We start from the raw sequence: 27,500 nt of genomic DNA, 5'->3' as shown, positions 1-27,500 counted from the left end.
TTAAGCTTGTTTCAAATGTCTATTAAACACATTGTGTCCCCTAAAAATTAGTTTTCAAGCTCGGTATGAGGAACAAAAGACGACCTCGCACAAGAACGATAACTCGCGTAAATATGTCGTATCTATAAATCAGATGTTCATTTGTCAATCATTTATTTTACCTTTTAATATACAATTTTGAAACATTTTTCTGATCTTTGTTACAAAGAAAAGATAAATAAAAGAAATGATTAACAATTGAACAAATGATTGGTAGGTATGACATGTTTATACCAGTTAAAGTTCTTGTTCTAGGTCGTGGAATATAAAAATCTACCGAGCTTTAAACTAAACTTTACAACTTATTTTTATCAAACTGTTCTGTGTTTATTCAAAAGTTTCAACATGAAACTCAAAATACAAGTTCTTTCGCTTGTCTGTACTTAGATACTGTATGACAAACGGGATGATTTCAGCTTCGTTAACTTCCCATATTTATGTAGCAATAAATATTCCATTGCCACCTGCATATGGTGTTTATATCTCTCAACATCACCAGTAATAATATACCAACATCACAAGTAATAATATATCAACATCACCAGTAATAATATATCAACATCACTAATAATAATATACCAACATCACAAGTAATAATATATCAACATCACCAGTAATCATATATCAACAACACCAGTAATAATATATCTACATCACTAGTAATAATATATCAACATCACTAATAATAATATATCTACATCACCAGTAATAATATATCTACATCACTAATAATAATATAACAACATCACTAGTAATAATATATCAACATCACCAGTAATAATATATCAACATCACCAGTAATAATATATCAACATCACCAGTAATCATATATCAACAACACCAGTAATAATATATCAACATCACCAGTAATCATATATCAACAACACCAGTAATAATATATCTACATCACTAGTAATAATATATCAACATCACTAGTAATAATATATCAACATCACTAATAATAATATAACAACATCACTAATAATAATATAACAACATCACTAGTAATAATATATCAACATCACTAATAATAATATATCAACATCACTAATAATAATATAACAACATCACTAATAATAATATAACAACATCACTAGTAATAATATATCTACATCACTAATAATAATATAACAACATCACTAATAATAATATAACAACATCACTAGTAATAATATATCTACATCACTAATAATAATATAACAACATCACTAGTAATAATATATCTACATCACTAATAATAATATAACAACATCACTAATAATAATATAACAACATCACTAGTAATAATATATCTACATCACTAATAATAATATAACAACATCACTAATAATAATATAACAACATCACTAGTAATAATATATCTACATCACTAATAATAATATAACAACACCACCAGTAATAATATATCATCATCACTAATAATAATATATCAACATCACTAGTAATAATATATCTACATCACCAGTAATAATACATCTACATCACTAATAATAATATAACAACATCACTAGTAATAATATATCAACATCACCAGTAATAATATATCAACAACATCACCAGTAATAATATATCTACATCACTAGTAATAATATATCAACATCACTAATAATAATATATCAACATCACTAATAATAATATATCAACATCACTAATAATAATATAACAACATCACCAGTAATAATATATCAACATCACTAGAAATAATATATCAACATCACTAATAATAATATATCAACATCACTAATAATAACATATCAACATCACTAGTAATAATATATCAACATCACCAGTAATACTATATCAACATCACCAGTAATACTATATCAACATCACCAGTAATAATATATCAACATCACCAGTAATAATATATCAACATCACCAGTAATAATATATCAACATCACTAGTAATAATATATCAACATCACCAGTAATAATATATCAACATTACCAGTAATAATAAATCAACATCATCAGTAATAATATATCAACATCATCAGTAATAATATAACATCACCAGTAACAATATATCAACATCACTAGTAATAATATAACAACATCACCAATAATAATAAATCAACATCACCATATTCATCACATCATATAACTCAGTCGGTGGTTTAGAGAGCCCGCAGTGGTTTTCAGATCCCCTGTTGGTTTACAGAGCCCGCGGTGGTTTACAGAGCCCGTGGTGGACCACATTTATACTCACATAACTCAATCTGCATTCTAGTGCTGAAAAATCCAAGTATGCACTGACTTTGGATTCCTTAAATATTCTATTCAAAACTTTCAATGAAACGGAGTAAATTTGTGTGTGAATATGATCTATAGGTATGGGTGATATAATCTGTTGTTTCATACACTTGTGAATTATGATAGCATACCTTGTTTACAAATCAACAGACCATGAAGCGTACTACTACACCAAATGAACCGTTCCGTTCTCGACTAAATGTTCCGTTCCCACAGTTCAGTGTTCCTTTCTCCCTCAAACCGTTCGTTCCCGCATGGTCATTCGGAACTCACCTAGCATCATCGAGTCAATGTAGATCAACGTGGCGCTCGTTCGTGAACGAAAAAGACAAGATAAATTTGTTAATAAAAGAACAAATATATTGTGTAGTTACTGTAGTAAATTTTATTCCGGATCGGATCGCAAAGGGGTATTGAAACTAACAGAATTTTATATTATATGCTCAGTATCTTTGTAAGCGCGTTAAAGGCAGCTCATTACACAATTTATTCGATGATCACGTATGATTGATTGATTGTATATTGTTTGAGAATCTTTTACTCATATATGGAGACGTCGCTATTGCCGGTGAAGGGCTGCAAAAAGGCCTATGCTCGGCGCTTACGGCTTTTGAGCAGGGAGGGATCTTTATCGTGCCACACCTGCTGTGACTTGGGGCCTCGGTTTTTGCGGTCTCATCCGAAGGACCGCCCCATTTGGTCGCCTCTTTCGACAAGCAAGGGGTACTGAGGACCTATTCTAACCCGATATGAAGGGATCACACCTGTTGTGACACGGGACCTCGGGTTCTGCGGTTTCATTCGAAGGACACCCCCCCCCCCTTTAGTCGCCTCTTACGACAAGCAAAGGGTACTGAGGATCTATTCTAACCCGGATTCTCACGACGAGAAATGACCATGTATGAATCATGATTTCACCATCGAAAAAGTAACACAAGCTCCCAATTATTTTATATGACTATAAGGGGGGGGGGGGGGGGTATTTTCCCGAAATGATGAAAGAAAGGGTATTTTGGTCAAATTTTGGCAGTTTTTGTCCCGCCCCTAAGGGATACAAGAGTCGTGAAATTTACGATTTCTTTCACCTTTGTTTTAAAAAAAATGCATGATACCAAATTTGAAATGAATTGGAATGATATTTACCACGAATAAGTTAAAAATATCCATTTGTTAATTAACACATTAATCATTGACTATTTTGGCCCCCACTCTGAAACCAAAAACCCCATGACTATGGATTTCGTCTTTCTGCTCTACATGACTATGGATTTAGTCTTTGTGCTGTACATGACTATGGATTTAGTTTTTCTGCTCTACATGACTATGGATGTAGTCTTTCTGCTATACATGACTATGGATTTAGAGGTCTTTCTGCTGTACATGACTATGGATTTAGTCTTTCTGCTGACCATGACTATGGATTTAGTCTTTCTGCTCTACATGACTATGGATTTAGTCTTTCTGCTGAATATGACTATGGATTTAGTCTTTCTTCTCTACATGACTATGGATGTAGTCTTTCTGCTATGCATGACTATGGATTTAGCGGTCTTTCTGCACTACATGACTATGGATTTAGTCTTTCTGCTGAACATGACTATGGATTTAGTCTTTCTGCTGTACATGAATATGGATTTAGTTTTTCTGCTCTACATGACTATGGATTTAGTCTTTCTGCTGTACATGACTATGGATTTAGTCTTTCTACTGTACATAACTATGGATTTAGTCTTTCTGCTCTACATGACTATGGATGTAGTCTTTCTGCTATACATGACTATGGATTTAGTCTTTATGCTGTACATGGCTATGGATGTAGTCTTTCTGCTATACATGACTATGGATTTAGAAGTCTTTCTGCTGTACATGACTATGGATTTAGTCTTTCTGCTGTACATGACTATGGATTTAGAGGTCTTTCTGCTCTACATGACTATGGATTTAGTCTTTCTGCTCTACATGACTATGGATTTAGTTTTTCTTAATGCATATGCAATTGTAGAGAAGTGAAATTTAGAATATATGTCCCACTTCTTTTAAAGACGCTTCATACCAAATTGAAAAAAAAAATGGAATGGTAGTTAGCAAGAAGATTGTTTGATTGCATATTGTTTAAAGTCCCTCTCGAAAATATTTCACTCGTATTGGAGACGTCATCACTGCCGGTGAAGGGCTGCAAATTTAGGCCTATGCTTGGCGCTTATGGCCATTTAGCAGGGAGAGATCTTTATTGTGCCACACCGGCTGTGACATGGGACCTTGGTTTTTGTGGTCTCATCCGAAGGACCACCTCAATTACAGGGGCGGGTTCAGGAATTGCGGTTAGGGAGAGGGCGCGACTTTATGATGCAGGGGGTCAGGGAGCCCCCGGAAGCTTCTGTATTTTAGAGATTTTATATGACTTGAAATATGTCTCCTATGTCAGTGGCGTAGCTAGGTTTTAAATATTTGTATGCAGGGGGTCTGGGAGTGGCAGCCCCCAGAAGCTGAGGACATTTTTCGTAATATGTAATAAAAATTTAACGAAGACATTAGTAAGCACGTGCTTACAGTGCTACAATGTAGCTCCACTAGATGTAGTCATTTTTACTATTTTCTGTGATTTTTAATAAGGTGAAATTAATATTAAAAAATGGGGGGGGGGGGGTAAGTTTTTCAAATAAAAGTAATTCAATAAATCAAAAGATTTTGTTATTCATTTCTCCGAGAGTGGAAGAAATTGTTGCTTCTTTTATTGCTTACATTTTTTCTAAACAAGACCTTTAATTTGAACATTTTAGAGGGGGTGGGCGTTGGCTGCCATTGATTTAGCTGCCTCTTACGACAAGTAAGGGGTACTGAGGACCTATTCTGACCCGGATCCAGGAGGAGGTGACACGTAAAACTGTTCAATTGTTAACGCATGACGGATGACGACAGGGGCAGACCAAGTGCAATAGGTCACCTGAGTTTACTCCAGTGATCAAAAAATCCTAACAATATCTAAAAAAAAAAATAAAAAAAATGTATCTCTATCTCTCTTTCCATGTTAAGATTGACAGTATCTAAATCTGTCTTTCTCGACATTGACTATGAGATTAAAATTCCTGTTCTAGAGATGATCTATCGGCCGCTGTTGTTGACCGACTTTTCCTTTGTTACCTGCCGATCATGCAGGTACGGAATTTTAACAAAACGTGGATCAACAAAAATTGACAAAAAGGGTTGCAAATTCGTTAATTCAGATTGAACGGAATAAGTATACGGAGCATAATGAAAATTACAATGTTTTCTCCAATGAACCAGTACAGCTCTGCATGAAGACAAATACTTTTAAATACTTTGAAATCTTCAAATTAGTAGAATTTGTTAAACAATGCGTGAACAAACTTCATAATCTAGTGGTGGATTTAGAGGGGCGTTGATGTTGCAAACCCCTTTGGTGGATTTTTTTTTGGGGGGGGGTTCATGGGGGGTGGGGGTTCATTAAAAAAAAATGTAATTTGTTGTTATCACATATGAATCTGTAACAACCCGTTTGAAGCAGAAAAAAATTCTGGATCCGCCAGTAAAAAGCAGATACATGTACAATGCCACATCTGACGAATTTCATTGGCTAAGCTACATTTATAGGGAAGAACCAGGGTCACACACGCTTACGTCACTCTCCAAATCTTCCCACGGTAAAACGACCAGTGTATCCCCCACTCAATTTATTTCTAAATGATTTATAATGTATTATTCATATTTAATTTTAATAAAACAGATGCTATGAATACTTAAAAAAGAGTTGCAGTTTTCAGGATACTTTCCTTGGACCGGAAGATTGGACGTACAGATTTGACTGATTTTTAAAACAGTTGCGCAGTTCTGATTTTAAAAAAAAAATCATTTCTCGTAATTTTCAAACCAACTTCTATCGATCCAACTTACAAACGCTGTAGGCCAAGTACCCATTTGAAATAATTCATATCATTGAACTGCTCCAATATATCTTTACAGTAGCTATTGATAACAAGCCAACACAATATTAAAAAACAAAATTTTTCAGCTGCATAGAGTTGTCAAGAATGCCATATTTGTTTTTATATTTTCATTGATAAAAAATTAACTATCTATCAATTATTACTCTTTTTAATTGTTGTTGTTGTAAATATTGATATGTATTTAATTTTCGTTTATTTATCTTCCGTCTGTGATTGGAATTATTTATAGATTTTAAATGAATGCATAGCGAATGAAATAGACTATACACAGGTAAATCAAACCAGGTGTAAAGCACCTTATGCATGTCACGCGGGAAATAAGAATTTCGAAATAACACAAGATAAACTTTATCTGAAGACCTTTTGGAAGATAAGCTCCAACAAACTTTAGATAACGTACATGTTTCTACAAAATAATAAATAATAAGCAAGGCGGAAAAAAAATCAATTTAAACAGGAAGATGGTTTCTATCCAATCTGATTAAAACCAGATCTCCACTCCGCTCCTCTGTTGGTCATGTCGCGTAGAAATAGCCAATAGAGGAGCGGTTTGAAAATCTGGGGCCCGTTTCATAAAACAACTTACGACAAAGTCACAAGTCTTAAATTCTATTACACAGTTATTACTTTGAATGAATGAAGTAAAACTTTTCTAAGGCTTAATTTTCAACATCTTTGTTTTAAAAAATTTGCATTTGGAGTGAATGATGTTACAATAAACTGGTAAATTCCAGTATGTAAAGTTGGTTGTAAGTCGTTAGTTCTTTTGTAAAACGCGCCCCTGGTTTTAATCAGAATGGTTTCTGTCGTAAGGCTAACGTGTTGAAAAATTTCATTTCCACACATAATAGCAATTCATTAAAGTTATTGATAAAGATATTCTAAGAAAGAAAACTAAATGAATACACATCTAGATATCTGAAATGAATGTAATAAATACTAGTTTAAAAATAAAAATCAGCTCTCCGACATTCATATCTAAACAGTACCACAGTTCAACTTGTCGAATCAATAAAACAAAATCATGGTGAACACAGTAGACCTATGAAGGATTCTCAAAAACAATTTTTACACATCAAAGGAAAATAGAAGGAAAATAACCAGGGGGGAAAAACCCCAAAACCAAAACAATGATAATAATAATTAAAAAAAAATAATTAAAAACCTCAGAAAATAACAAAGACTATACATCACAGATGGGCTACATTAAACTACACTCAATACAACACACGCAGCGTACAACAAAGAGGATAGAAGACAGACGCACCAAATGTCGCAGCACTAAACACGGGAATAGGAGACATCGTATACTGAAGCAGAAAGAGCGAAAGATGTAATAACTGCACGCTGGGTTATGTGGTAGTGATATAGAGGAACTGCATCTCCATCTTCGCTAGCCAAAGGTTTTCGGTCCACTCCGCTCGCTGACCAAGGGTTTTCGGACCACTCCGCTCCCCAAAAATGTGGAGCGAAGTGGACCGAAAACCATTGGCTAGCGAAGATGCTGCAGCTTTATCTTAACCAATAGGATATTAGGATTGATTGACTGCATATTGTTTAAATTTTTCATTCATATGGAGACGTCACCAGAATGACTGCGGGATTTAGGCCTATGCTCGGCGCTTACTGTCCCTGAGCAGGGAAGGATCTTTATCGTGCCACATCTGCTGTGACACGGGACCTCGGTTTCTGTGGTCTTTCATGACAAGCATAGGGAACTGAGGACCCACTCTAACTCGGCTGCCCATGGATTTTAGGGATTTAAAATCATTATACATACTCGTACCACTGAAGCCTTGTGGGAAGCTATTCCGCGGTACACTGGTACAAGTTCTTATTGCACTATGCAGTTCTGAACGATGTATTCTGTAAAATGAAAAGCATATCTATTCTCTTTCATCTGAACTAAATGATGTATGATGGTGCAATGTCATTATTAATTCCGAAAGTTTCAGAACTTCAGAATGCTGAGGCTGGGAGGGGTCTGATATAGGCTAAATGGCCGCTGCCCAATCCTTTTCATAAATAAAATTATTATAATCAAAGTAATGCGGATTCTTCTCTTGTCTAAAGATGATAATTTGGCTTTTATCTAACAGTTCTTCATAAGTACGCAAATCTCAATGTTCCTTCTTGACATTTTTACTATACGCAAATCTCAATATTCCTTCTTGACATTTTTACTATACGCAAATCTCAATGTTCCTTCTTGACATTTTTCTATCTTTCTTGTGCTCGAGTCTGTACAAAAACCTCACGACAACAGACAAAAGTTGAAGTTAGAAAATGCAAACGAATGGAAAACTGAGAGCCTGTTGTTTTAATTAAATTTTCATCTATTCTTTCCATAATACTAATTTGTTGTGTTTCATTTCTGCATATATTTGAGATGTGTGCATCGAATTTTAAAACATAGTAATTATCTGTACCAAGTAATTTTAAAACATAGTAATTATCTATACCAAGTAATTTTCAGCGAATTTCAGCGGTATCTTCACAAGATGCGATGCATAATGACACCTAGGGCGGAAAAAGCTGGTTGCCTTTTAAGAGTTTTTATGCCCATAGCTATTGCACTAGACTGACGTGCATGTGCATACATCTAAAATGAAAGCAGTTTATAAGTGTTCGGCTATCTTTAACATGACATTATATTTTTTTAAAAGTCAAAATCAAGACCTGACATGGATATAGCATTGTCACCCGCATAATTGTATAATTTCACTTGTTCAATGAAATAGAGGATATAATTGATAAAAGCACACAGCCCTAGGACACTTCCTTGCTTTTGTTTTTCCCAACTGCTAAAATCCTAACCTATCTGACTTTGTTGTTTTCCGTATGTACGGAAACTTTTAAAAAATTTTGTTTTTGGGATAACCCATATGCCGATAGTTTTTCTAAAAGGTTATGTTAATTGGCAAACAGTTGAACGCCTTTGATAAGTCCATTAAAATAACTGTAGTGTGTAGGTTTTTGTCTAAAAACAATTTTACTTAGAATTTTTAAAAAAAGATTAGAAAGAAGTTTCAATCTTCTAAAATTCTAAGTAACACTGTTTGGTATTCATGACCTTGTAAAAAATTGTTCAAAAATGGCTGTTTTCAGAAAGAAAAAAAGACAAATGTAACAGCGACGTACAGGTGTGTAATTATTGTTCTCTCGGGAGGATCACTCTCTTTAAACAGAGGTGTAACCTGCATGGGTATCCTTGAGTCGATCAGGAAAACTGCCTGTTGTTGTGTGTTGTATTCACGGTAAAAGTTAAAAAAAAAAAAAAAAAAGGAACGACGAATTTGCGACATGCTTTTCATATTGTTGAAGACAGCTTTTCAATAACGCGGCCGCAATCCTCAGCTATTTTGTCATTACCTTTACTTCTTCCATTTTTAAGAACAAAAAACTCTTTTTCTTGACTTTTCCCATTGATTTTAGCAAAATACGTAATTGTACGTCTAGTCTAAAATTAAAATCTTCCTAATATCGTCAGCTGCATAGTGCAAAATTGATGTAAAAAACGTTTGATATTTTATTGGTATCTGTCATGTCCCCCTCTCGCGTCCGTTACTCGATGTTTCACTGGAAAATTATTATTTGATTGTACATACAAATTTGGAGGCTTTTGAATCTCCAACACATTATTTTGAAAAATAAACACCTTTTGCTTTCGTTTTCTCTTTTTAAATCAAGTTTCTTTGTTTTCTATATGATTACTACATAGTTTGATTTCTATATACTGGTCCTGTGGGAACACTCTGTTACACGGGAACGCATTTTATTATAGTGTCAATAACCTCAAAGCAACACCACACATATGTATTCAAATGCACGCCCTATACCGATTTGGCGCGTGTGAAATGAAAACCCCCCAAAACAAACCCCGATGTGATAAATTGTCTTGTTGAGGTATATTTATGAGTGTTTTATTACAAGAAATGATGTTATTACAAAATGAATATGTCCATATACTAGAATACGGGTCGTTGTTCTATTGGTGTCTATTGTGTCTGCAATGCACGTCGGAACTCTATATAACTTTAAACCATATTTATTCAATAAATTGCTGGGAATGGACAGCAGGCTTAGTCTATATGAGCCCTTTAACTAATGATCGAACAGGATATGTACATGTACAAAATTGTATAACATATGTCATTAATTTGGGGTCTTCATGTATTTAAAATTGATTGATTGAATATTGTTTAACGTCCCTCTCGAGAATCTTCAATCATATGAAAACGTCACTACTGCGGTCAGGGGCGGATCCAGGAATTGTTGTTACGGGGGGCGCCACTTTATGAGGCAGTGGGTCCAGGGCGAAGCCCTGGTGGGGTTCCAGGGGGCGAAGACCCCGGAAGCTCCTGGGTTTTACAGATTTTATGGGGCTTGAAATATTTCTCCTATTAAGTCATTTGTACTATTTTCTTTCATTTTAATAAGGTGAAATTAATGAAATAACCCAAATTTTAAGGTTTGTTTTTTGGAAAAAATTAAGTTCTCCGAATAAAGTAATTCAAGAAATCAAAGGATTTTGTCATTTATTTCTCCGGGAGTGGAACAATTATTGCTTCTTTTATTGTTTAGTACATTTTCCGAAACAAGATACAGCGCTTTACCTTAAATTTGAAAATTGGGGGGGGGGGGGGGGGGGGGGGGGGGGGGGGGGGGGGGGAGTCGGCTGCGCCCCATCTAAATCCGCCACTGGCGGTGAAGGGCGGTAAAATTTAGGCATATGTTCGGTGTTTATGGCCATTGAACAGGGAGGGATCTTTATATTTTGCCACACCTGCTATGACACGGGACCTCGGTTTCTGCGGTCTCATCCGAAGGACCGCCCCCCCATTTAGTCACTTCTTATGACAAGCAAGGGGGTGCTGAGGACCTGTTCTAACCTGGTTCCCCATGGGACTGTATATAAGAAAAAAAAAGATCAATAATTGTATAACATTTGCACATAGTACAATTCAGTTTATCATACAAGTGAAAATATAGTATTGGTACCGGTTATATACATTTTTAATATAGCATACATTTTATTTATTTGAAGATCCATATAACATACTATTAGACTATGTACTGGAACTTAGTATACATTGTTTATCTATAGTTTACGGATATCTATTTTTAGTATGCCATTAATTGGAAGGCGAAATGAAATTCTAAAATAAATGTAAAATGGTAAGAGAGTGTTTGTACCAAGATTCGCATTTTGTCCAAGGAGATTCTAGGAAGTCTTCATTAAGAGCATCCATTCTTCCGCCATCTATCTACATTATAAATCTCTCTACACCTTGCACATTTGTCGTTCGTGTTACCGCGTCTCAAAGTGCACTGAGCGTCAAAGATGTTCAGAACGCTCTCCGTAAAGAAAATGAGAAAAGGATGACACGTACTCTGAGCGTATTACAAGGCTAGACCACTCAACCAACTCAGTGGTAGAGGTTTCTTCGCTTCGTAACCAGGACGTCATGAGTTCGAACTCCGCTCGTGACATGGCCGCGTCAAACCCAAGACGTTAATAAATAGGTACCGTAGTGCTTGCTCCTTCACTAAACACTCGGCATTTAGAAGTGAGAGTCACGGGTCTTTCGGATATGACCTTAAAAACGGAGGTCCCATGCTGCGACAAGCGTTGACCCGTTAGAGAACACTCACAGCTACGGCCCTGAGCGCTAAGCACAGGGGCGGATCCAGGAATTGCGGTTACGGGGAGCGCTACTTTATGGGGCCGCCTTGAGGCCCCCATTGGGTCCAGTGCAAAGCCTTGATGGGGGCCCATGGGCCGGGGGCGAAGCCTCCTGAAGCTCCTGGATTTTACAGATTTTATAGGGCTTGAAATATGTTTCCTATGTAGTCATTTGTACTGTTTTCTATCATCTTTTATAAGGTGAAAATATCATGACGCAAATTTTAAGGGTTTTTGAAAAAAACTCAGTTCTCCCAATAAAGTAATTACGAAATCAAAAGATTTTGTCATTTATTTCCCCAGGAGTGATTCTTTTATCGTTTAGTACATTTTTCTAAGCAAGATATACCACGATTTACCTTATATTTAAAAATTTCAGGGGTGGTGGTGATAATCTTCAGCCGAGCCGAATCTCAACCGAGTTTAGGGGGGGGGGGGGCTGCACCCCCTTTAAATCCGCCACTGAAGCATATGTCTAAATTTCTGTTCCTTTACCTGTGACGACTGCATTCGATTGGGAGAAAATGCTCGACGGGACGTGAAACAAATAAACGTTTCTGGACGGACAGCCCATGAGCGACTAAAAGCGCGGGAAAGCGCCGCGCCTGTGGCCGTAAGTTATATTATGTAGCATTATTATAATTGAAGAAGCCTTATTATGCTGTAATTAGCCAAGCTAATTCAACCTCGCCACTTCTATAAATTGTACCTCCATCCGACACTGCGATTAAATGCGTCAGAGAGCATTAAGGTACTTGCGCCTGCGCAATTGTAATGACTTTAAATGGATATATCTTTTAAATTATAACGCAAAGCTGACATTTAAACCTTGAAGCTACCTAAAATCTATGTAGTTATTTTATGACCTATTTTAGTCAAGGTGAAAGCGTCAGGCAAAAATGTGCTACAAAGGAGAAATCTATTTAAACACGAAAAGGCTCAGCATTAGTCCTAATATTGAATAAGTACTTCTAATGCATCACATATTAGGGCCTAGCCTAGAGATAAAACGAAGGCTCTTTTAAAAACTGCCGATCGGTTCCGAAGTAATCAATCGTGTGTCAGGTGTATGTGTCCTATATTTCTAACGTGACACAGATAATGTAGATCTCTCTAGCGAGCTTCGAGATCGCCATGATGCTGGTGCTTGGCAGAAGATGAAGCCGCCTCGGTTCTCTTTCATTCTTCTCCAGCTATGTGTGGTCCACTGGCATTTTCAGATTAGGGGTTGTTACAAATACAATTTGGATCGCTGTCGGAACTGTTCCATCAGGGTAAGTAAACAAATATTTTTGTTGTGAACGGGTGCACGCGGGAGCGATCTTGACACAACGTTACCTTGATAGTATGGTAAATAGTAATTTTTGCTCTACCTTTTTGACATTTTTTTTTTTAAAATGAAGAACTGTAGTTTAATTACACCTTTTTTCTATTTATGATAAGAAAAGGGGGGAAAATTAATTAAAAGGAAAAAAATATCCAAAAATTTCGACCTCTTTTAGATAAATTTCTGCACCGTAACTTACAATCACCGTGACTTATTGCCTACATTATAAGTTACAATGATACATGTGTGTGACAGTCGCTCACGTAATCTTTAAAAAAGAAATATATTCACATACAAATATAGAACATTTTGCAAAAATAAAATAATAATGAAAATAAAATCGGAAAATTCAATGCATAGATATATATACAAAATGTACTTGATCCTAAGTAGGGCTAATTGCTGTTTCTGTTCTGAGACCCTTATCTTTTCTCTCTTTCATGGGGGGGGGGGGGGGGGATGTGTCAGAGATCCACTTAGGATATTAAATTTCCTTCTGACTTGTAAAAATCATGTTAATTTTGCCACATGAAACGATCTGAACTTCATAAATTTTGAAAAGAGTTTAAAATGAAAATTCTTCCTATTAATTCAAAGAGATTTATTTTCCTAGAATTTTACAATAACCTTTCAAATCTGTCTCAATACATTGAACTGAAGAAGTCAAAGAAAATATGCCGTGTTCATTATTGATTTTTGAATCCACATGAAATGCTTGAGATTTTTAACATATTGTATACATGTGTCATCTCACAGGAGAGATTTATTAGATATCACTGTCTAGTTAGTTCAGGGGTCTGTGAGCCATTGTATGCAAATTATCTCATTTTCTATTATGATAGGTAATCATGCACCTCACATACCCAACAAACTAGACAGGGATTCCTTATATTTGAAAAAAAAAAATGAAATTGATGTATCAAAGAATACTGCCAAATAGAAATTGAAATACACATGATATTCCATGTTAATTTCCATTTTAAGTCCTGCCCATGTACTGACCTTTCATTTGCATGAAAGTTTGTTTGTACAACCAGTTGCAAGTTTTTGCATGAGAGAACAGACTTCAGAGAATCAGTACAGAGAAATGTAAATAATAAAATAAATTAGTGAGCTTTCTCCAGCTGCTAATTATAGCCTATTGTTGACCTTTCCAGGATGTCTGACCTTGTGTTTACAAATTATGGAATTTTATTTTGTACATACTGTATTTTATCTAATATCAGAAGGTAGAGGTGAATCTGGGTTTTAGCTCACCTGAGCCAAAGACTTGAAATTTGTTGTCTATCTTTGTGGTCTTTAATACAAACTTTTTAAAATTTCATCTTCTTCTCCAGATTGATTGTATAACGTTTTTTGCGGTCTCATCCAAAGGACCGCCCCATTTAGTCGTCTTTTACGACAAGCAAGGGGCACTGGGGACCTATTCTAACCCAAATCCCCATGGGACTCTTCTCCAGAACTACTGCACCAATTTCTACCAAACTTGGCATGTACAGGAGAGCATATCTGGGTGAAGGGGAATCTGAAATCGAGTTTGTTCAAATGTTATATAGGCCAGATGGGGCTTCAATAGGGATTCAAAAGTTTTACATATCTAGAACATGCAAATATATATATATATATCACATCCGACACTTTAAGAAAGTAGGGTGTTGTTGGGTTTTCGTGCTTTTATATATATATATATATATATATATATATATATATATATATATATTTGTGTGATGTAGGAGGAATTTTTTAAATGTGAAAAATGAAATAATCTTTGAAGCTTTTCTTCTCATTAGAGCTACTGGTTATGATTGAAGTCATGTTATAATGTGCTGGTCACGATTGAAGTCATGTTATAATATGCTGGTCACGATTGAATAATTAAGTCTTGTTATAATATGCTGGTCACGATTGAAGTCATGTTATAATGTGCTGGTCACGAATGAATAATTAAGTCTTGTTATAATATGCTGGTCACGATTGAATAATTAAGTCATGTTATAATATGCTGGTCACGATTGAAGTCATGTTATAATGTGCTGGTCACGATTGAAGTCATGTTATAATATACTGGTCATGATTGAAGTCATATGTTATAATGTGCTGGTCACGATTGAATAATTAAGTCATGTTATAATATGCTGGTCACGACTGAATAATTAAGTCTTGTTATAATATGCTGGTCACGATTGAATAATTAAGTCTTGTTATAATATGCTGGTCACGATTGAATAATTAAGTCATGTTATAATATGCTGGTCATGATTGAAGTCATGTTATAATATGCTGGTCACGATTGAATAATTAAGTCATGTTATAATATGCTGGTCACGACTGAATAATTAAGTCTTGTTATAATGTGCTGGTCACGATTGAATAATTAAGTCATGTTATAATATGCTGGTCACGATTGAATAATTAAGTCATATGTTATAATATGCTGGTCATGATTGAAGTCAGGTTATAATATGCACGATAGCATTGTATTTCAATGTGTTGTGGATTTATATTTGTCTAGGTTTCAGGTTGAACGCTTGGTTGAAACAATATTTGATTAAGAAATACTATATAAGAAAGTGATTATTCATGTTTATCAACTTGGCATTTATATAAAAGATGTGAAAAACAAAATTTTTTGGGTGAGATGGTGAATCACTAGTCCCTTTAAGTACTGTGTGTGATACAGTGATGATTGGCAATGTGTTACTTTATAGAACTAGTCATTGATACAGGGCTTGAAGCTAACTTTTTATGTCACCAGTCCAGTCAGGCTGATGGTATATAATTTCAACCAGTCCGCAGAAAAAATTACCAGTCCAACAGAGTTTTCCAGAAATAGTCAAACACACTTAAATGTGGAATTTATATATACGAATCAGATTCGTCTGATATCTACAGATCGAAGCATGCCAAATGTGTGTATAAAATTTCATAAGTATATTTTCCAAAATGATGCTTTTAAAATTAACCAGTCCCATCGGACTGACTAAAACAAATGTCAGTCAGTCCACCAGACTTTAAACCAGTCACAGACTGACGGACATATGTTAATTTCGAGCCCTGTTGATATAAAATAATGAAATAAGAAGCAGGGACAAGAAAGGAGAACAGTTTGGGCTGGACCAGGAATGGAACCCGGAACTTCTGCATGACTACGCTGAGGTGGTCTAACCACTGATCTAGCCAGGTCATAGTTCATTATAATGTACCGTAGAACAAAGCCAGGACACAGTCCATTATAATGTACCGTAGAACAAAGCCAGGACACAGTCCATTATAATGTACCGTAGAACACAGCCAGGACATAGTCCATTATAATGTACCATTAGAACACAGCCAGACCACAGTCCATTATAATGTACCATAGAACACAGCCAGACCACAGTCCATTATAATGTACTGTAGAACAAAGCCAGGACACAGTCCATTATAATGTACCGTAGAACAAAGCCAAGCCACAGTCCATTATAATGTACCGTAGAACAAAGCCAGGCCACAGTCCATTATAATGTACCGTAGAACAAAGCCAGACCACAGTCCATTATAATGTACCGTAGAACAAAGCCAGGCCACAGTCTATTATAATGTACCGTAGAACAAAGCCAGGACACAGTCCATTATAATGTACCGTAGAACAAAGCCAGACCACAGTCCATTATAATGTACCGTAGAACAAAGCCAGACCACAGTCCATTATAATGTACCGTAGAACACAGCCAGGACATAGTCCATTATAATGTACCGTTAGAACACAGCCAGACCACAGTCCATTATAATGTACCGTAGAACACAGCCAGACCACAGTCCATTATAATGTACAGTAGAACAAAGCCAGGACACAGTCCATTATAATGTACTGTACAACAAGAATTTGAGAACTGCACACTATGAGATTAATTAAGTGGCTGACCTACTTAGTAGATATTGATAGGGTACTCATTAGAGTCCGTGAAACAAATATAAAACTAGTATTCAAAGGTCATGGACAAAACAAAATTTCTAGTTCTATTATTAAAATTGTTCCAAGACAAACTGCAAAATTCCTGTTCTCCGCATACACCTATAGACAGTCTATCATATACCATAATAGTAAAAGTCATACGTAATGCATGTACGACTGTACCTATTATTTAATGTTTTTTTCTGTGAAAAGTGACATATATAGGCCCGATGGATCGGATGTTTGAATTCGTATTATTCTGTTTAATGTATTTTTCAATTCTGTAATGTATAAAACACATGTCACTAAAATAAATCATTTACTTTAACTTACTTACATAGTACTGCCACCTGGGCACTGAAACTAGTATTCATAGTACTGTCACCTGGGCACTGAAACTAGTATTCATAGTACTGACACCTGGGCACTGAAACTAGTATTCATAGTACTGTCACCTGGGCACTGAAACTAGTGTTCATAGTACTGACACCTGGGCACTGCAGTATATAGAATGTACTGATTATTAGATTGAAACACTGTGACAAGTACTAAATATCTATCTGTGCAATCAACTCAGAGCCATGAGGGTGTAACTTGGAATATCAATTTTCACCATTTAATATATGAAATGTAATTTGATTCACTTTAAACTATACCTAATTTTGTTTTATTGATACTGAATTTATTTAAAATTCATGGAGTTGTAAAATGATTGAAATCTCTATACTGATCTACCACCTACAGATGAAATCTGTAGATATATTTTGCTTTTAACTTTTGACACAAAGTCACTCCGCTGCTCTTTTGTCCAATCTACAGTATACACATGTCATCTGCATTGAGGATGAAAGGCCAGTGAACCTGTCGCAAACTTGTAAACCATATCTTAACAAATGTTCAAGCTGTTATAGCACTGTAATGTCAAAAGTCACTGGTCCACAACAGGCAGGCATAAAAAAATGGTACTAAGTTTCATCAATCTATGCAAAAAACAACATTCTCTGATAGCAAATCGGTATAACTATCTTCATGCAGCGAGGCCCTGAAGAGACTTAATGTCAACACAGAAAATGGAGCGCTACAACACATGATGTGTATTATACCCAAAGATATCGCGTATTGAGAGAATTGTCAACTGGTTTTTAATGAGAGGATTGTCAACTGGTTCTTAATGAGAGAATTGTCAACTGGTTCTTAATTAGAGAATTGTCAACTGGGTCTTAATGAGAGAATTGTCAACTGGGTCTTACACATATATATCGTCTGAATTTTAGCCGTTTTGATATTCCAAGCAAAACCTCCTATGGCGATGTACTTTGGTAGATCTGGTTTCCAACATCTGGATTTAAATTTCAAAAGCACCTATAGTTCAATTTTTTATTATAAAATGATAGTTGTCAATCCAAAAAAAAAGTAATTACATCCTAGATTAAAAGAAAATCTGCATTGATTTTGCAGTGTAATGTAAGCAAGTAGAATTTCGTGTTTTCACAATTCCAGATTGCAACTTGATCTGGTGATGATCGAGTGTGTAATGATGATATATCCAGTAGAGATAGAAATTTGAGGAGGGAAGGTGGATTACAGAACTTGTTGTAATCATAATACTGAAAATCCACAGCAACAACTGTTTTAGCAGGCAATGAGTGGAGATTGATATAAAGCAACAAGAACAAACTGTTCTACCAGGCAATGAGTGGAGATTGATATAAAGCAACAAGAGGCACAAACTGTTCTAGCAGGTAATGAGTGGAGATTGATATAAAGCAACAAGAACAAACTGTTCTACCAGGCAATGAGTGGAGATTGATATAAAGCAACAAGAGGCACAAACTGTTCTACCAGGCAATGAGTGGAGATTGATATAAAGCAACAAGAACAAACTGTTCTACCAGGCAATGAGTGGAGATTGATAAAAAGCAACAAGAACAAACTGTTCTACCAGGCAATGAGTGGAGATTGATATAAAGCAACAAGAACAAACTGTTCTACCAGGCAATGAGTGGAGATTGATATAAAAGGGTCATGAATAAAGATTGTATTTTACAATTAGATGGAGGATTTATTGTAACAGATGTTGCAGTATAAAATTATGGTGGTTATAATGCATATGATGATGAACTGAATGAATTAAGGATCAGCCTTATAATCACTGTGAAAATCACTCTGTTCACTGAAGAAAAAAAATGCTCATGCAGTGATTCAACATCTAAAGATGAATTTATATGCATGCTTATTATATATATACAAAGTTATATGTAATATATAACTACAGTCACAGTTTTAATTACAATGATGTGATATGAATTTTACATGTTCTTTATAACTATTGTCAGGCAGTATAGTCAATGTATTAACTATGTGATCGTTATCATGGTGAATTTGTCAGATTGTGTTAGAATATATCTATAAACATGTTTAATTTCCCTACACATCAAAGTCTTCTGGCATTCTGTTGTGGTCAGGAATTTCTTGAGGGGGGAGAGGCAGCTGGGTACCTGCAGTTGAATACCTTGGGGGTGGGGGGTGGGTGGGGGTGGGGTGGGGTGGGGGGGGGGGGGGCTGTTTAAGTATTTACAGTATACAGGTCTGTTGAAACAATTTAAATCTCAGCATTCTGACAATTCTAGAGATATTTCTTTAATGATGTTAATCGTGTTCATTCTCAATTAATGATTCATTGATATTGTCAATATATTTTGAAAACAAATTGAAATGATATGGCCACAATTCAGAAATAATTGCAATTTTACAAATCTGAACCGATTCTGATCCTGACCGGAATTATGGAAAATGGTCAAAGATGACATCGATTGATCAGAAAACTACATTCCTTTGTAGTGTAAAATTGTTGACAAATTTAATGAATTTATGAATGTAAACTAATTTCTTGATGACAAGTTCATCATATGTACTGCGCAGCAATTTGATTATTTCATTTGATTATTCCAAAGGAAGTTTGGAGACTTGTTCTTTTAATTTGCTCAGTTTTTGTTCTTTCTCGTGCCTAAAAATGTCAACAGTCATTCTCCATATGAAACCCATCGATGAAAGTATTAGATTTTCAAGGATATGATAGGCCAATGAATTTAGGTGTGCAGAAATGTTTTTGTTTTCAGATTGAGGGTTCGGGGTTAGGGTACATTTTGGGGTGGGGGATCAAATGGGGGTGGATCAATTAAGTCCAAATAAAACATAAAACTCTATGGGGAAAATGAAATTCCAAATTCAAGAGATATAAGAGTCCAGGGGTCTTTGGAAATGAAAAGACAATGACAGGGTCAATAAACCAGTGTCAAGGTCAAGGAATTTACACTGACCGTAATTTTCCTTTGCCATGAAATTAAAAACTGGTATATAACTTTAAAACCAGCACTAATAGTTAACATGGGATCATCAGAAATGAGAAGAGGATGATAGGTTTATATATCTATAAACTAGTATCAAGGTCAAGTGACTCTAGTGACCTTGACCTCTGACCTTGAAACAAAATTGTTATTACTTCAGAACCAGATCTGATAGAGACATGAGATTTTCAGAGAAATGAAGAAAAAAAATCTTAGTATGAAGTTGAAGTGACTCTGCTCCGAGTGACCTGATGACAAGTATAAAGATGTTCCGAGTGACCTGATGACAAGTATAAAGATGTTCCGAGTGACCTGATGACAAGTATAAAGATGTTCCGAGTGACTTGATGACAAGTATAAAGATGTTCCGAGTGACCTGATGACAAGTATAAAGATGTTCCGAGTGACCTGATGACAAGTATAAAGATGAAGGCTTGGATTTCTCAAAAAAAAAAAAAAAAAAAAAAAAATCAAACTTAAGTCAGAGTTGGAGTAAAGTCTGAGTCTCAACTAAAGATTGGTTTGGGAAATCCTGAGGCCTGATTTCAGTGTACCTCAGTTTCATACTTGTAGCTATTCAATAGGATTAGTTAAAGAGTAATAGAGAATGATGGCCTTGAACTGACCTCAGATTGGGAAACCAATCTTGTGCTGGTATTATTACAACTTTGACATGACCGTATTTAAGAGACTGAATCTTATAATAGTCTGTGACTGACCTGTGATTTGTATGGCATTGTCTGGCTGATAATCTGGACAGCACAAAATTAAAACCCCAGTGTGTAAATTGTCACCTTATAGTCACAAACCTTGAAATTTCAGCCATTCAAAACTTCAAAACACAATATCTGATCAATCACCATCATGCCTGTGAACTAAAGGTGTTAATTGTATAAGTCATTTGAGAAAACCTAAAGACAGTTGAACCCAAATTGTAAATCAGCAAAGCAAACTTCTTTTAAATACACAATTTATTCCTTTAGCAGAACATTATATCCATTGACATATTACAACAGTGTATACATGTATAGTCAAGATGACTATCCTACTGTAAAAATTCAGTTTATAAGGTATATCAATGGAAGAAATGCAAATTTAAATTGATTTATTTAAAGAATAGAAAATGAATAAAAGGAGAGAAAAATTGAATTAATTTATAAACAACAAATGAATTGAGATTTGTTTTCTCCCGATCAAAGATAAGTTAACAAATGCTGCTGTACAGAGATGGTTTTCATGGAAGAAGCGTATTGATTTTTATGCAGAGGTTTCTGAAAGATGATAGGCTTTACACTAGTTTACTGTAATGCTTATAGACGAATTCACTACTTAGCAACAGCCATTTCAAAAAGTCAAAATTAATTAGCAAGAAAACTGGAGTCTTGGCGAAACAGCCTAACAAATGGAACAATCTGGGTTTTTTTTCAAACATTTAGGTCACCTGGACAAAGGTCCTGCGAGATGTGATTAGGTGTCTGTTACAGCCATCTGCCATTTCTGTTAGTGAATCTTTTTTTTTTATGTCTTCTGAGTTACGCAGGTGCTTTTATGATTGGATCTGTCTTTGAGGCCATTAGCTGTGCAACGTACATAATCTATCTTACCGGCTGAACTTCTTCCGTGAGAAATTAATGTGGCTAAATTAATTGTCACCAAAAGTAATGTATGCTTTGAATAAATTCATTAAAACAATTTGCTAATAATTCTGACCCCATCAAACATTGAAGATGATTTCCAGCGCATTTAAATCCTATAGATAAATGACAGAATCCGTATTTGTCGAATACATGCAGATATAATAGAGACGGTTTGTGGTAGCTCCGTGGTATACCTTGATCGTTTGCTTTGTAATTGGGAGATTGCAAGTTCCAGTTCATGCCATGGCGGTGTCAAACCTATAAGACGTAAACATAAGGTATAGTGATTGCTCCTCTGTCAAACGCTCAGCATTTAGAATTTTAAAAATCACGGGTTGTTCAGATATGACCCTAAAAACGGAGGTCCCATGTTGCGGCAGGCGTTGGCACAATAAAGAACCCTCACTGTTATGGCCTTGAGTACATGCTTATAAGCATAGGTCAAAATTTGTGGTACTTCACTTACACCTGGTGATGTCCCAACAGAAGTGAAAAATTCTTGATGTGCCCTGTCGACATAAAACAAACAGTAAATCAGAAACAGTGCCTCTTTAGAATTTGTAGCAATATCTTTAAAAGGCTGTTGAAGTAAAAACTTTTAACCACAGTTTGTTTGATGATCTTCAATACCAGTATATAGAGCGCAGGTTTGCTTGTTGTGAGTTATATACCCATTCACATATTTCATTGATACAGTCCTTATACGGGTGGGTGTATGGCATATACGTACGTCAAGCCACAAATCAGAAGAAATGATACAAAATGATATACGCTATAGCGGATATTTTCCGCGGGGTGATAAATTAATTTGGCTTATTTTAGCAGTTAGATAGGTTTCTGCCAGAATTTCACTTGCCAAATAATTGCACCCAATTGCGACTTCAGGCAAGAGAGATAACTATTCCCAATGTCTGCCAAAATTTATTTGAGCTAGGAATTAAATCACCAAATTTTAGACCCGCAGAAAAAACCTGCTATACACGGTATAGCAATAATAATTAAAGAAGTTCTGTGTCGGAGTCCCTGCATCATTGTGAAGCCTGTTAATTACATCACTCATATCCTGTGAGGATCCAGGTTAGAATAGGTCCTCTGTCATTTATTCAGCACCCCCTTCAGCTTGTCGTAAGAGACCGCAAAAACCGAGGTCCCGTGTCACAGCAGGTGTGGCACGATAAAGATCCCTCCCTGCTCAATGGCCATAAGCGCCGAGCATAGGCCTAAATTTTGCAGCCCTTCACCGGCAGTGCATGGTGACGTCCCCATATGAGTGAAATATTTTCTCGAAAGGGACGTAAAACAATATTCAATCAATCAATCAATCGTGCATCATTCATCGACACTTTCGAAATAAGTGCATGCAATTTGTTGTGTATGTGGTACTCTGGCCTGGATTATTTTTATTCAATTACTTATCATCAATAATTATATACCCCTAGGCGCGAATTTCAATTTTGTACTTTATGATACGAGCTAGTAGTGGAAACTGAACACTATATAGTGTTGTAAATTCGCGATCATTATTTTGGTCGACATATTGACATATTTTTGTAAGTATATAGAATGCCAATTCTTAAAAACATCTATTATATTGATTTACCCAAAATTTTGTATGAAGATTTGGCCAATAATTAAAAAATTCGATCTCTAACCACCACTTTCTTTAGTTCCATCTTAAATATTAAGGCAATTTAATTTGAAGACTTAAGGATTTATGTGCAATTTGAAAGATTGACATATTCCTAATGTATTCTTTTGAACTCTCCAATTCCATATGATTTTTTCGTATATGAAATGCAAAAAGGTAATTTTTTATTTCCAATTTATAAACTATGTACTATAACATTAAATTTTTATGCCCCCCTTCAAAGAAGAGGGGCATATTGCTTTGCACCTGACGCTCGGTCGGTAAGACCACATGTTGTCCGCTTAATATTTTGAAAACCATTCACTTAATCGCAATGATATTTCATATGTGGGTTGGTTATGAGTAGAAGAGGACCCCTATTGATTTTCAGGTCAAATGGTTAAGGGTCAATCCACTCTGGACATAGGAAGACACCACTCAATATCTTGAGAACCTTTGCTTGACAGACATCAAGCTTGTTACACTCAGGTATATGCATCCAAAAAGTAGGTGACCCCTACTGATTTTGAGGTCACATGGTCAAAAGTCAAGGGTCAAACTGGACATAGGAATATACTGACCACCCTCAATGTCTAGAGAATCCTTTGCTTAAAATTGACAGACATCAAACATGGTACACTGGTACATCTTCAGGAGAAGATGACCCCTATTGATTTTTAGGTCACATGGTCAAAGGTCAATGGTCAAACTAGACATAGTAATATATTGTATCCTATATTTTAAGAATCAGTTGCTTGATTAACACCAAACTTGGTACACTGGTACAGCATAAGGAGTGGATGACCCCTATTGATTTTTAGGTCACAATTGGTCACGTACCACTCTGAACATTAAGGCAGATATTGTCTGCTCAATATTTTGAAATGGTTTGGCACAACTATCAATTAAATGATGCATGTGTATAACACTTTTCAATTTTGCACCATGGGGAGGGGAAGGGGGCATACATGTTTTGCAAACATTTTCTTGTTAATCTATTAATTGAGTGTGTCTTTATTTGATATAATGATTCATTTGTGTTACTTATGTTTTGTTGACAAATTGAGTTTATGTGAATAGATCGTGACTTAATTTAAAGTGCAAAAAGGTCAAGTTTGATTATCACACTGTAGCTCAATAATTATAACAAACACTATGACTTTTGATTTGATAATTCTCCTTTATTGTTAATGCTGAATGATATACTTTCCAAACAATTATTGACATTATACTAATACAAAACTTAGGTTTGAACCTCTTGAAGTTTGAGATTTTTTTGAGCTAGGTGACTTAGAGTCTTATTTGTTTCAATCTTCAAAATCTCCAAAACTTAATTAGCCAGTGCCGCCAATTTGATCTAATTTAAAGCCTGAATTATCCTTTAATAGGATGTGCTGTCATGTACATCTGTCAATGGAAATTCGTTTATTTTCATAAAACACACCGGGTCGCGGTAACTCGGTGGTAAAGCGTTTGCTTCGTAACGGAGAGGTCATAAGGACGAGCCCCATTCATGCCATGGACACACCAAACCTAAAGTACGTATATATAGTGATCGCTCCTTCGACAAATGTTCGGTCATTAAGAAGTGAGAATCATGGGTCTTTCGGCTATATCTTAAAAACGGAGGTTCCGTGTTGCAGCAGACATTGGCACGATAAAGAACCCTAGCTCTCTGCTACGGCCCTGAGTGCTAAGCATAAGTTTAAATTTGTGGTATTTCACCTACAGCTGGTGACGTCTCAATATGAGTGAAAAATTCTCGATGAGACATAAAAACAATTGTTTTTAAAAGGGTTTCTCCTATAATATTGATTGATTGATTATTAATAATCAATCAATCAATATTGTAGGAGAAACCCTTTTGAGAAATGCATGCAAGTTTAAAGTTCATAGAAAATTAATGGCCTAACCATGCAACTAATGAAATCGCACGTACGTAGTACAGTTTTGATGAACCAGTGAGAACCCCAAAGGATCACTCTCGCCCTTTTTAAAACCTGCAAAAGTCCGTCATGAAAATAGTGATTACTGTCGGAGAGACCACATGATCAGCTGACTCGGCTTCCTTTGATCTAAATATCAATATTAAATGTATACACATTTAAATTATACAAATCTTTTCAAGAAAAATAAATAATTTAACGTTACTATCTGGTAGTGGCAGTAGGGTATACAGCTGGAGGTATGATATTATAATCTTTGATAAAATAAAACTTTGTGGCTGTGATGAAGGCAGCAGATTTTATTGCTTATGAAATATTTGTCTTTTTATGATTTCAGTCATAATTTGGTTGCCATGGTAATCTGAAACACATAAACGTTTACACAAAAGTCATTAATATAATTTATATTACACAGTACTGTGTGAGGCCATATCACTGCCTGTCATCCTAACTCTTGCTTTGATTTTATGGGACCTTAGAGTAGGTGATAGAGAGGAGGATTTCATATTGCATTCATTGTAGTAGTAGTGGGTCTGCATGTGTCTCATTCATTATTCAGATAGTTGTATTGTGGTTAAATTAAGTCTTTAACAGACTGACACAGAAGTCACAGTTATTATTGAAGTAATTGTAAACATTTAGATTATTATAACAGAAGAATTAAGGCATTCGGATATGAATATTTACTTGGATTAAGATTTTATGTGATGTCGAATTAAGGGCCCCACATTGGCACCCCACATTGTCCCTCTGTCCATTTGCAAGTGTCTGTCCACTTTTTGTTGTGATGTACTTGATAATTAAAACAGATTTCACCATAACCAATCCAGATTTTGTACAGAAATAAATTACATTGAGATAGATAAAAGACACCTATATTGATTTGTCTGTGTGAGTGTATGTCTGGATTATTTTAATAACACATCCATTAGGTAGGCGTTGGTGTGATATGAAATAACCCTCATTGCTATATCCTTGAGTGCTTTGTATAAAAGGTCAAAATCTGTGGCTTTATTGCTGGCTGTTGAGGTGCTATAAAATCCACATAAGATATACATATAAGCAGACAATATTGTGCACTTACTTCTTTTATTAAGGAGGTATATCCTACACCAGAGAAATGTGATGTGGATGATAAATGGAGGATTATAATACATGTAACACACAACAATATTCTGAAATTGAAAACTTTTAAATTTTAAAATACTTTATTTAGTCAAAAAATGCAATTTTAATAGAAAGTAATCTGACTAAAATTTGAGTTCCTGGATGCCCAATCTCTCACCAGAGGGCGTATTACGCTGCACTACAACACCTAGCTCTGTCAACATCTGAATGTCAAGATTCTTGGCAAAACTTATTTCTACCTATTGCATAATAAAGTATGATTTTACAAGTTTTAGTGTTAAGCTTAAAATCTTACAGTAAGTTCACAAAAACGACGAATTCCATGATTATTCTAGTATTATTGGATGAATGCATGAATATTTATAAAAAACCTTTTAGTTCGCTCAGGTGTCTCATATTTACCAGCTTCTGCGTTTATAAAATTCAAACAAGTGTTTGATTTGCTTAGATATAATAATTACAGTTTGATATGCTAAGTTAGTTTTAGTACGTTTTGATATGATTTTTAGACGTTGACAGAGGTATTAGTGGAGCGTAGCGGGAACGATAACTCTGGGTAGAGATTGTTCCATGCCCTGAGGACTCGAACCCGCGATCTACAGTTCAGCAGT

General features: G+C 35.4%; 1 protein-coding gene across 1 annotated transcript in view; it reads left to right on the top strand.

Annotated features, from left to right (window-relative positions):
- Window positions 1-12,982: 12,982 nt before the first annotated feature.
- Window positions 12,983-27,500, top strand: part of LOC125656315 (uncharacterized) — a 74,467-nt gene continuing 59,949 nt past the window's right edge. Inside the window, exon 1 of the mRNA XM_056145209.1 lies at window positions 12,983-13,217. Coding sequence (XP_056001184.1) covers window positions 13,101-13,217 — 117 coding nt within the window. The 5' untranslated portion in view covers window positions 12,983-13,100. The remainder of the gene's footprint in view (window positions 13,218-27,500) is intronic.

Source organism: Ostrea edulis, chromosome 7 (genome assembly GCF_947568905.1).
Source record: "Ostrea edulis chromosome 7, xbOstEdul1.1, whole genome shotgun sequence".
NCBI lineage: Eukaryota > Metazoa > Mollusca > Bivalvia > Ostreida > Ostreidae > Ostrea > Ostrea edulis.
This window is presented reverse-complemented; position numbering and strand designations above follow the sequence as displayed.